The sequence below is a fragment of the Anthonomus grandis genome, chromosome 3 (assembly GCF_022605725.1).
Source record: "Anthonomus grandis grandis chromosome 3, icAntGran1.3, whole genome shotgun sequence".
Taxonomy (NCBI): domain Eukaryota; kingdom Metazoa; phylum Arthropoda; class Insecta; order Coleoptera; family Curculionidae; genus Anthonomus; species Anthonomus grandis.
In genome coordinates, this window is record NC_065548.1 from 28,390,085 (window position 1) to 28,403,399 (window position 13,315).

Below are 13,315 nucleotides of genomic sequence, written 5' to 3' on the forward strand. Positions count from 1 at the left end.
ACCAAACATGTGTTCGGTATACAGAGAAGGGTGATAAGGGTACTAGCTGATCTTGCATATAGGGAGGACTGCAAGGCAGCCTTTAAACAACTTGGCATTCTCACCCTGCCCTCAGTGTACATTTTGGAAAACCTTCTGTATGTTAAACGTAATACTCAGTCTTTTACTACTCACCAAGATATACATGGCTATAATACTCGCCATAGAACTGACTTTGTACCTCCTTACTGCCGTCTGGAAAGGTGTCGGGATGGACCGGGCTTTTGGGGAATAAAATTATTTAATGCTCTTCCCTCTGAAATAAAATACTTACCTCTAAACAGTTTTAAAACAAAAATCAAAAAAGTTTTATTAGTGAATGCTTTTTATTCATTAGAGGAGTTTTTTAACCACATATTTTAAGGTGATTTTACTGTGTTTTTATAACATCATTTATTGTTTTAGTTATAGTCAAATTTTAATTTAATGTTCTTAGTGTTAGTACTGTTAAGTAGTCTGTTTTGACTTTACCTATGTATTTTTTGACTTGTGTAAAATTTATATTACTGGCATCAATAAAAATTATGATTATGATTATGATTATGATTATATCCATAATACATAAATTCAAACTTTATGTACAACATATTATTTATTTATTAACGGAATCCATTTACAAAAGTATTACATAGCATACCCATACAAACATATATATTCAGAAACATTATATACAAAACTATCTATAAATCAGTGTAAGGTGTAGATGAGTTAATTAATTAAAGCCTCTATGAAATAATATTCTTTAACTGCCCCTTAAAAGATGTTATCCTAGAGTCAAAAAAGTTTATCTGTCCTGACAGACCATTAGCACTTCGAGCCATTCATGTAATTGTCTCATTAATGCCATAATTGGTATGGTGGAATGGGACTGAAAATATTTCTGATTGTCTATTCAATCTGGAAGGCACCCTAAGTTTAAAAAGAGACAATAACTCGGGACAATCTATAGTAGCATTTAAAACCTTATGCATAAAACATAAGTCGAGTAATGTTCTTTGTGACTCCAATGTGGGTAAGTTCAGGTTATCCCTGACCCACTGATAGTAATACTCCTGTCTCCTGTAACCACATCTAAAAGCCGCCACCCTTAAAAATTTATTTTGAGTTTTTTCAATCTGCTCAATGTAGCGGTTATATGATGGGGACCACACAATTGAGCCGTACTCCAAGATGGGCCTAACAAGAGAGCAATAAAGTAATCTAAAAGTAAACAAAGACAAATCAGTTGTAGACCAGTGGATAAAACCCAGCATTTTCATTGCCCTACCAGTCACCTGATTGATGTGACTTAAAAGACAACCTGGAGTCAATAAATATTCCTAAGTCAGAAACCTCTGTTTTGGCACCAATTGCTACATTATTTATTTTATAAAGAAAAGCAATAGGGTTTCTTTGCTTAGAAAAGTAATCTTATGGCACTTATTGATATTAAGGGACATTCTATTCAAGTGGCACCAATCAAAGAATAAATTGAGGTCTTTTTGCAGGAGCACAGCATCAGAAAGGGATGTGATAAGCCTAAATAGCTTCACATCATCAGCAAACATTAGCACACGACAATTTTCAAGTTTCCAAACTAAATCAATCAAAGAGAGGCAAAACAAGACAGGGCCCGAGTGAGAGCCCTGTGGCACCCCAGATGGTACCAAAATTTCACAGGAACATGTACCTCCAAGATTAACAATCTGGGTTCTACCTCTGATGAATCCCGAGATCCACTGAAGAAGAGGCCCCACAATACCTAAAGCCCTAAGCTTCTGCAAGAGTACCCCATGGTTAACTCGATCAAAAGCCTTGGAAAAATCTGTATATATTGAGTCAACCTGAAGTCCCTTCTCCAAGCAGCGGTAGAGGTAGTTGACATACAGCACCAAATTAGCATCAGTAGATCTGCCTTTTATAAATCCAAATTGCTCAGGATTAAATAAAGATTTAAAACTCCAGGCAATCCTATGACTGACCAGGCAGTCAAGCAGCTTTGGCAACTCAGATTGGTTACACACAGCCCAATAATTGGAAATTTCATTTCTAATACCAGATTTAAAAATGGGTTTTAGAAAACTTCTCTTCCAGAGAGTGGGCTCAGAACCAGTACCTAGAGATTTGTTAAAAATGAACAGTATTGGTTTTGTAAGAACACAAACACATTTCTTTGGGAAGAATGCCGGAATCCCATCTGGTCCAGAGCAGAGCTTATTCTTAGAGGAAGTAATAACCTCATAAACATCCTGTGTTGACAGAGTTAAAGTGCTCAGACAAATTGATTTATCAAAATCAAAAGATGGTATGTCATTGACTTGCTCATCCGAATAGACGGATGAAAAGTATTCTGCAAACATATCCGCAGTATCCGAGATATTCATACTAATCCTGTTATTGTAATCTATGTCATTCTGGAGGGAAAACTAAAACCAGTTCTTTTATTTTGAATATATGACCAGAAGTACCTTGGATTGCCAGCGAGATTCATTTCCCCCTTATTAATGTATTGTTGATAGCACAACTCTCTTAAGTACTCACATTGTTGTCTCAACAATACAAATTCATCATAATCCTGCTGTTGACCACTAATTTTAAACTTTTTGTGAATTTGTTTCTTTCTTATGATCAAACTGCGAAGCTCTGAAGAAAACCAAGATGGAAAAGAAGAACTTTTGTACCTCTTTAGAGGAATAAACCTTTCCATTGAGGAGTAGATCACATTATAGAAAATTGAAACTATGACATCAATAGATGTCTCTCCCAAAAACAATTGATTCCAGTCTATCCCAGCAAGACAATCGTTAATTGCTATGTAATCTCCCTTACCAAAATCATAAAAATATTCCTCATATATCATATCATCAGAATTTTCTGCACAACAAAGGTCGAAACTAATTGCTGTATGGTGTAAGCTATTCTCAAAAATTTTGTCTATTGCACGTTTGACACTAATTAAATCTGAGCTACTAAATACGAGATCCAAGGCAACCCCGTTGGTATTTAGAACCCCACTTACCTGGAAAAAGTTATAGAAGCTAAAGCAGTTGGCCAGAGAAAGCACAGACTCTCTGTCACTCTCCAGACAACCACCAACCACCAAACCAAGATCATCATTCTCCCATCTAGCATGTGGTAAATTGTAGTCACCTGCCAAGACCAACAAACTACTTGAATATCTACTATATACATGTTCAACGGATTCACAATGGCTTAAATAGGCTTGAAGTGGAGATGGAGATGGTATATAAATGCAACCAACAACAAAGCTTTGATTGTCTATTGTAAAAGTCAAATAGATCTGATAAATATCCACATCAACAAGTGGGATACCAATTCTATGTGTACATAAACTCTTTTTAGCCACAATCAATACACCACCTCCATGAGCCTTGGTAGTATTCGTACCCATTTGACGATCATATCTATATAAATCATAGTTTGATACACCAATTTCAGCATCTGAATATTCAGATGTTAACCAAGTCTCTGCAATCATAACAATATCATAACAGCGGCAACTAAGTGCCTGCTGAAAATCTTTTATTTTAGTTCTCATACCACCTGTATTAGCATAATACACGCAAACACCTGAACCAGAAGGGCCATCCCGCACTAAACTATCTGATTCATTTGATTTTGATGAAAATTTATCTTGCGTTTATTATTTAACCAAAATTTTCGCAAGATAACCCCTCTAGGCCAGTTATCCGGCCTTAAAAAATCATCCCTACAATCGCCGTTGATGCTTATCTTAAAAGAAATAGTCTCACCCTTAACTGGCAACAATTCTACTTTAAGGTCCCTAATCTGAGGGCACCGCTTTTTAATGTGCTCTTCAATAAAACCAGGGGTCACTCCCATTTTAACACATCCCAGATAAAAATATTCCCTATTTACTGAACCTGCGAAATTTTCATCACCTCGAAAGTCCGCTTCTCCTAAAACCAGATTCCGATTACGATTTGTATTTGTACGTTTTCGATTTTGTCCCAAAGTAAATCCCTGTTGCAGATGGTCGCCCCCAACATCCGTTGTTCCAGAGTTCCCAGTCCCAGCTGATTCATTGTTTATGTTTATCTTGTCATTGTCTGAGTGACGTTTCTCCGCCGTTGCTCTTTTAGGAAACAAAGAAGAAGAGGAAGTTTTAGCGGCATCTACCTGTTTCACTCTACTTTGAACAGCTGATTCAAAGATATTTCTGCTGTTGGATTGTTGCAGAAACGGTAGCGGCGGTGTCACGTTGTCAGGAACTGCCTGGGTATTTAGGTTGTCATTTTTATTCTGCAGCAAGAATCTTACTAGGTCCTTGTTACTATCGATGACATTCTTGGCCCAGTTTTCCAGTTTGTTTTGAAGGCGTTCTTCTATACCTTCCAAAGATTCATTTATAAGGCATTTAGAAGTATTAATCAAACTATTTGTTAACTGTGTGGACACACCAGAATTACTAGGTTCTTTAGAATTCTCCAAATTGCCTTCAGAAGTGAACTTAGTGAAGTTATCTATGCAATCCTTGCACCATATCAAGACGGTTCTAGTTTTAGCGATTGCGTATCTAATCTCTTGTGATGATATCTTACTACAATCCCTACAAGAAACCTTTCCGCAATTGTCACATGCACATCCAAACAAAAGTGTCTTACTTTCCTTAAAATAACAAGCTTGGGTACAAAACCCGCATTGCATTCCTTCCATAGTTGTAAAAACTTTTTAAGAAATGCGTTGGCAACGTTGTAAAACGACGATATTATGCAATTTTATCTTTAAACAAAATTACAGCTAGTTAAAACAGCAGCTTAGTATTCATAAGCACAACACAGATTGGTAACTTCTAACATCCAGTATTTCTCTTATTTCTGGATCCAAATCACTCAATACGATTCCAAAACATGAGCTCACACCACAACACGTTCGTTTCACGTCAACGTCTATTGAAATATATATGTACATATATATATATGTACAACATTCTAAGATAATTTCTCCTTTAAACTTATGTGTTGTTAGTGTGATTATGTATGTGTGTTGAAGCATCATTATATGAGTAAATATTGTAAATATTGAGTAACTGAAATATATTTTTTTGGAATGCCCAAATTAGCTCAACTTACAGTGGTTTTACTAATGTCTTTTACAAATAATATAATAATAATAATATTAATTTTTCAATGTCTTGTAGGTTTGGCTGTGAAGCTTAATATTGAGTATAATACATTTAGGTTTCGATTTTATCAAACTTTGAATTCAGCTGTACTTTCAATTTGACAAAACCAAATTAATGTATTTTTGACCTTATTTAAACTGATTAATTTGATTTCTTTATTACTAAAAAGCTAAAGCCAACTGTGTTGTTATTATATAAAGACCATTCCAGACAATTTAGCATATAGGCTCTATAAGGTTATCATTCTTATGCAAAATATTTCACAGAAGCAAATGATATTGCTTATTCAGTCTGCATGATGAATAATAAGTAACTTAATCATATTGAAATAGTCACAAAATATTTAATAATTCTAAAAGTATAAGTAAATTTAAAAATTTTAACTTGGGAAAATGCCTTTAAAAGTTACTACAAAGTGGTAACCTCTAATAAAAAAAATTGTTATCACCATGGTATATAACATATAAAACACAGTCAATAAACATAAAGAAAATATAAAACAATAAGCCTGTGATAAATAAGAAAGCCCTTTTGTGTTTAATAGGCTTGATAATGGTCTCATGAGTTTAATATGGCTTTGTTATAATGAAAACTAGATAAAGATTTTTGCCTAGTGTTAATAAAAAATATCTTATGTTTTCATAAAGCTACATGAAAATAACTAAGAAAGAAGCAAAATTGTTCAAAAATGGCTAAAAACACCTAGGATATCAAAAAAATAGGTGCAGATTGCAGAATAAAATACCTGGTGGATTCCAATTTGATTCCCTTTTGTTTACCAAACAAACAATTAAATTCATTGAGTTTTTTATTTTCAGCTCAGTTTTAAAATTGTTTATAAACCCTTAATACAAACACATTATAACCTATATCATTAAGTACATAATTATTTTTACATAATAGTAGTAAATATCATTAAATAGACATGTTTGAGTTATTTTACTATTTATTTATCATAGGTCATTTATCTTGCTTCAGAATTTCGTAGCATTATGAACTAACATCTTTTGACATCACCTAAATTATCCATTCTTATTAATCAAATGCACTAGCAAATGCCATTTTCATGCTCAGTGACATAATTCTTTTTAAATCATTAATCTATTTAATTTAATTTATGTTGTTTATTGTAAAATTTACAAATGGAAGAGTTAACCTTAGATTGATCAACATAGCCATTTTCAGATCACTATAACTTCAATGCCAAAAATGTTACCATCAGTTTTTTATCTATATTCATAATATTAGTATTAATTTATATCTGAAGGGCAACTCTAACAGAGCTTGGCACAACTGTTTAGGAATTTTGGCTAAGACTTGAGGATAAGTCCAAGCCAAAAAGCCTTTATAACTTTTTCACTTAGTCACTTATTTCAAAATCTTTATGGATTATAAAAAGCTATATCATTTTGAATATTGTTAGGTTTAGGGTCAATAAAATAAAAGTCCAAGCCGATTTAAATTTGCCGCCGTTTCGCAAAATATATTTGCATCCTCAAGGTGCAGAAATAAAATAATAATAATTAAGATAATTGAAATTAAAATAAATAAAACCGGATTTTCCTAATTTTGATACAACTAACATTAGACACACACTTTGCTTGATTACTTGATCTTTCAAATTATATCTAAAATTCCTTTGAGAGAGATGATTCTGTGGCTGCTGACTTTTGCGAACTTAGTAAGAGCTTTGATTGTGTTTCCCATGACATCCTCATTAAGAAACTGCCTCATTATTGCTTTGACACAAAAAGTGTCTCTCTCATAAAAAGTGACCTCAGTCAATGGTACCAGACAGTCCGTATGGGTGGGGTTGATTCGGAGGAGAAACCATTGGGAATTGCGGTGCCACAGGGATCAGTCCTTGGACCACTGTGATTTATATTATATTGTTCTGATTTATATCAATGACATAATAAATATTGTAATGTTTTACATTATTTTAGTTGTACTTTCCCAAATAAACTTAAGAGTGAAGCAAAAAACTGTTCTGCACAATTAAGCAATAAAATAATTGGATGTTTCTTTTTTTCTCTTTATGGCTGTTTTACGTACTTCTTTTGATATTCTATTCTTCCATTCTGTGGACACATACACCGTTCATTGCGCCACTAACGTTAAGATTAAGATAACTAGAATTAGTATTAATATTGTAAACTGTAACATTCATCAAATGTAATTTACATTAATAAATAAATAATAATAAGTTTTCCCTGGATTGCACTTTGTTCTTTTCACTGATACCACAATTACCTGCTCTGCTGGAAGTAGCGCAGAGGGTATAAGGAGGGAAACAATATCAAGGGCTGAGCAATAGTTCTCATGCAACAAACTTTTTCTAAATTCCTCCAAAAGTCGGGAAATTACCTTTTCTTATTGTGTTAGGGATATAGAGGGCACTGGTAAAAATGTAAATTTCTTGACATCCACCTAGAGCCAGAGGTTAGATGGAATGCTCATGCTGATTCTTGCATTGCGAAATTGGGAAGCAATATATTGTTGTTAAGATGTCTGGCAAACTGTGTTTCCCCTCTAATACTTAAGCAGGCCTACTATTCCTTATGTCACTGCCATCTCACATATGCGATTGTTATGTGGGGTCACAGTCCAGAAGCTTCTAGGGTGTTCTCCTTGCCCTAAAGTAAATAAAACAGTTAGGATTGTGGCGGGTCTTGCTTATCAGGATGACTGCAGGCATGTTTTTATTGCCCTAGGGATTTTGACTCTTCCTTCAGTCTTTATCCTTGAAAGTCTCATATATATTAAAAACCATAGTTTCCAATACCAGACTCATAAACAAGTAGATTCTCATAATACCAGAAACAAACAAGATATTGTTCAGAGTTACCAGCTCTTGGAGAGATGCAGGGTTCATCCTAGGTGTCTGGCAGTGTGGTTCTATAATTGGCTGCCTGAAGCTATAAGAGATTACCTTTTGAGTTATTAAAAGACACATTAAGTCTCTTTTAGTCAGTAAAGCTATCTACAGCCTAGACAAGTTTTTAAAACACAAATTTTAACTGTTATATACCATTGCAATTTAAAAACTATTTTATTAATTATTACTTTTATTGTACCTAATTTTTATTTAGTCTATTCTTTTAAAAAAATTAATTCTTAATTACTGTTTTATTGTACTATTTTATTTTATTGTATTATTGTATGACATATTAATCATTACTCTAGTTTTTAATGCCATAGGATGCTTAAATTTAATTTATTGAATATTGACTTATGTAAGGGTTTTTCTTTTGGCAGTGTAAGCATTAATAAGCAATAAATAAATAATTAATTATGTAATTGTTAATTTATATTTTTCTTTATCAATCAATTGGATCACCTATAATTGTAATTTAGAAGTATTAAAATTGCAATTCTTTAGACTCATGACATAAAATGTCATATTTTATGGACAAATTTCATATACATCCTACAGAATAAATATACATGAAGTTTAAGATGTATATTTATTATATATTAAATAAACATAAAATTGGGAAAATAAAATAAATTATACTTTGTGTCTTTGAGTTTTATTTAATTACTAATATCTACTTTTTATTTTTTCAGGAAGTAGCTGTGAAACTTGAATCAATTAGAGCTAGGCATCCCCAGTTGCTTTATGAAAGCAAGTTATACAGAATACTTCATGGAGGTATAGGAATTCCACATATCAGGTAGATATATAAATATTTTTGCAATTATATTACTAGTATTATACATAGATGTAATTACTGTCACACACTTCAGTATCAGTGTAAATTTTGCTCTTGGAAGTACTGGCATTATACATTACTGCAAATTGTATATAAGCCTACATAATTTTGACATAGAAAGAGAAGAGTAAACTTTTTTAAAGAGTATAGATATTTCTAAGTCAGTTATGTAGAAATAATTTGAAATAAGTTGAGTTTTAGAGAAAAAATAAAAATTCTTGTTTTATTTTTCACACTGACTTATCTAGTGGGATTAAATTATTCTATAAAGTATTTTAATTCAAACCTAAATGACCAAGATTTATTAATGATAAATATATTGTATGGTTGTTCGAAAATGTCCTTAGGCTTGAGATATACATACAGTTGTACAGAAAAATTTATAGAACAATAATATGTAGATAATTAAATTCTCGACAAACAAAGTTACACTGAAATATTTAATTTTTTTTGTAACTTTGGAGCTACTCAATTACATTTAAATTGTTTTAAAATATTTTTTTAGTCTCTTTTTTTATTACACTTATTTAAACTTTTTTTTTTAATTTTTTTGCAAGTTTGATACCTCATTCACTTTGCCTCCAACCAAATGTAATTTTTGATTCACTCCTAGAAGGTAAATCGTAGAGTGGCATAATGCCATAGTGCCGTATCGATTGTACTTATACATTGTTAGTTATCTAAATATGATATAAGTAAAAAAGCAATGTCACAATAGTGTACACACAAATTCTAGGAAAAAAACATGTACTTAATAAAATATATCTAATTAATATCAAAGCAGTAGAAGAATTTCTCCTTTGCAAATGCACAGGCTGAACCTTTAAGTCTCCCTCTGTACGAAAAATAGTAGTATTTTTCTTAACAAACAGTATTAATGCCATGAAGTACAACCCTGGAGCAGTAAGAATCCCCATTTCAACAAAAAATGGCCTATAAGATGTCCAGGGAGGAAGTCTCAATATACATTTAATATTTCTTCTTTGTGGTATGAAGATATTTGGTGAAAAATCTAGATTATTCCCAAAAAAAGTACATATGTAAAATAATATGTCTTTAAACCATCTACAACACAACCAGTCTTGTGATTATCCAAAAAGCACTACCAAGCTACTGGAGCGGTAAGATGTGTGTCTCCCAACTTGAAAATAGTAAAGAGTTTATGTGTGTCTCCAGAAATTTGATGCTGTTAAAATTTGGAAATTTTCTGATAATATTTGATAGTGCATGAAAAATAGCCATTTTTATAGATTTTCCAGATAAAAATCTGAACTGGTTGAAGGGTATTGAAATGTTTGACTTTTCAATACTAAAAACAAATATAGAAAATAAGAGTTTCTTTCTATACTAGATCCATGAAACCAAGTTCTATCAAAGTCAAATATCAATTTAAAAAATGATTTAATCATTATTGACTGTTTAATGATCATTACCATTATTTAAAAACTATGAAATGTGGCCTTCAATGTATTTTTGGTTATAAAATCTTACACATACTATTAAATTATACTATGGAGTTATTGTATGTGAAATTTTAAAGAGATAATTTTATATTTTAATTGCTCATTAATAAAAAAATTATAATTCATATATGTGGAAATTAGTTAAGTTTTCAGTAAATGCGTAATATGCAGAAATGTTTATAATAAAATATTAGACGTCACGAGGGAAGATAATAAGTAATTAAAAAGTGCCGTCAGCGAACGTTTTTCAACGTTAGAATGGCAGTGTGGCGTTGTTTTCAAACTAAAAATAACCTATTATAAAATTTATTGAGATTTTTATTTTGATACTTATCTATTAGCATTAAGTAATGAGTGTTTTACCTTTATATTAAAAGTATACATAATTACGTTAATTTAAACGTGTATAACGTTATTTAATCTTTAAAATACATATTATTCAAGAAAGTAATTACAATTAAATATGAATTATTTTGAAGAAAATAGCTACGGTAGCACGACGCATTAAAAATCCATTATTAGAAAATTAACCTAATTTTCCATGTTAATTTACCCTATGCAGTTATTACTTGTTGCACAACTTTCTATTATTTTCAAAATTTGGCGTGTAAAAAATACATCAACGTTTTATTTTATACAAAAGAATTTCTAATAATTATATGGTATAGTAGTATGACTTTTGAAATAGATGTACGATAATTTTTTAAAAATCTACTTCTCTGCTTGACAAGATGACACATTGTTAGTTGCTATTTCTATTAAATATTGTGAATACATATATTTTTGCATTTGTTAAAATACAAGGCAAGTTTATGTGATACCTGTTGGAAAATAATCCAGCAACACAGTTTTTTTGTCATCAAGATGTATTTATTATTAGGTTTATGTCTAGAATTTTAACAACTTCATCCATTCCTTAAAAGTTTCTTGAGGTTATAAAGCAATCAATTTCAATTGGTAATTCTTAAAAGCTGGCACTATAAGTATAATAATAATAATATTAATAATAATAATAAAATGTCTTTATTCAGCAAATGATACAATAATGCCTATTTGCTTACAAAGGCGAAGATTAGCTACAAGCTACTCTTAAACTCTTAACCTTCATTAAAAAAACTAAAAAATAAATTAATCAATTAATTAAATAAATAATAATTGCAACTATAATTTTACATTATAGTTCACTATAAGCAACAACAACCAACCTCCATACTAGCAGTCCCCCAATAAACCTTAAACAAGATACATCATCCCATTGATTCTTCCAAAAATAAATTTCTAAAATTTCTTTTAAATGTATACAAACTGTCATTAAACATAGGTTTTTGACTATTATAAAAAAGAACAATATTGTACGTAAAAGAACGGGTAAACAGAGCAATTGAATGGTGTGGCATAGTGAGGGTATTATGTCTAATATTTCGACTATGTACTCGATTTCTAGGTAAAAGTTTTTCATACAAATATTTGGGGCTTCGGGTATTATATAAACGGTATAGAAATGTAGACAATAAAAACTTAAATAAATACAATATTTTGAGTCATTTTAAATTATAAATGCCTTGAGAGACATGATCAAACCTTCTTAAATTAAAAATTAAGTATAACCCCCATCCCATCAAACTTTATCTTAAGATCTTGTCTTCAGTTATCCAGTAAGACGGTAACTGAGCTATATTATTTCTTTAACTATTTTTCAGCTAGTATACTATAATGACTATGTTTTTAACTTAGTAGTATTTTAAACAGAATTATTCAAAGTCGAATCTGATCTCACAGTGATCAATAAATAATGCCTTTGACCTCAAATATTGTTAAAAACAATTTCATGGATTACAATAATGTATTAGTTAGTTATATAATAGACTCATAGGTCAAATTATTTGTGTTTAATTGGTGTTGTTGTGCATTAATAGTCGATCAATTATATATTGTTACTATTTGTGTAACGATCTTAAAAACAGAGCTTTCTATTCAATATAGATGACAAGAAAAAAAATTTGTCATATTTATATTTAGATCCGTGAGGCTTACACTTATAAATACTTTAAGCTTTTCTTCTCTCTACTCTACCCAAACTACCTACACTTTTCAAAGTTTAAAGATACTGCAAAATTATTAAAAAATTTGCTCTGTTTTTCTTAGATTTTTAGTTTGTATTTACTTAGCAACTTTCAAATGTTCACTAATTTTTGATAAATGTGTCATTATGTTTCGCCATGATAAAAAAAAACCATTGCAGGGGTATGGAGAATACTCTTGAATATTGTACAGGGCGGTGCGATTTCGACTGTTTAACAGAAAACTCGTATTTTCCGAACAGATAGAAAAAAATTGACTTATATGTCATGAGCTCAAATTTTGTAAAAAAAAAATTAAAGTTATCAAAATTTTACTATGTCAAACTGTTTGGCCGCTAGGGGGCGTTTCTTGAATTTGGTCGATTTCGGTAATTAGCCATAACTTTTTTGCTATGAAAGATAATTGAATTCTGAAAACACTTTCTCAAAGTACTTTTTAATGATAAATATTTTTATGTTATATATTTTTATACAGGGTGTTTCATAAAGTTGATATTCCAAAATAATTTTTTTTTCTTATGGAACACATATTATTTTTTTATAAATTCTTAAAGCCCTTGAAATCCTCTTTTCAAGTCATATATCTCATTTTAGCTGTTTCCGATATTTCCGATATTACATTGTCAAAATTATATATTTTTGACAAAAGTTGGTCAATATTTAACACTCTGTATACTTTTTTAAGAACCAAACCAAGACAAATTAAGGAAATGAGTCTTAGTTTATTAATCCAAATCATTAATAGTTATCAAAGCTAATTCACTTCATTTTGTAAAAATAATGTGAAGGTTTTTCCATTTAGTCGCTGCGGTAAAAATACGGGTCCTAATAAATGTAAATCGATAATTCCCGCCCACACATTTAAAGAAA

General features: G+C 31.0%; 1 protein-coding gene across 3 annotated transcripts in view; it reads left to right on the top strand.

The window, feature by feature from the left end:
• Positions 1-13,315, top strand: part of LOC126733730 (casein kinase I) — a 70,255-nt gene that overhangs the window by 5,391 nt on the left and 51,549 nt on the right. For all 3 annotated transcript variants that reach the window (XM_050437112.1, XM_050437113.1, XM_050437115.1), the window contains exon 2: positions 8,756-8,862. In XM_050437112.1, coding sequence (XP_050293069.1) covers positions 8,756-8,862 — 107 coding nt within the window. The remainder of the gene's footprint in view (positions 1-8,755; positions 8,863-13,315) is intronic.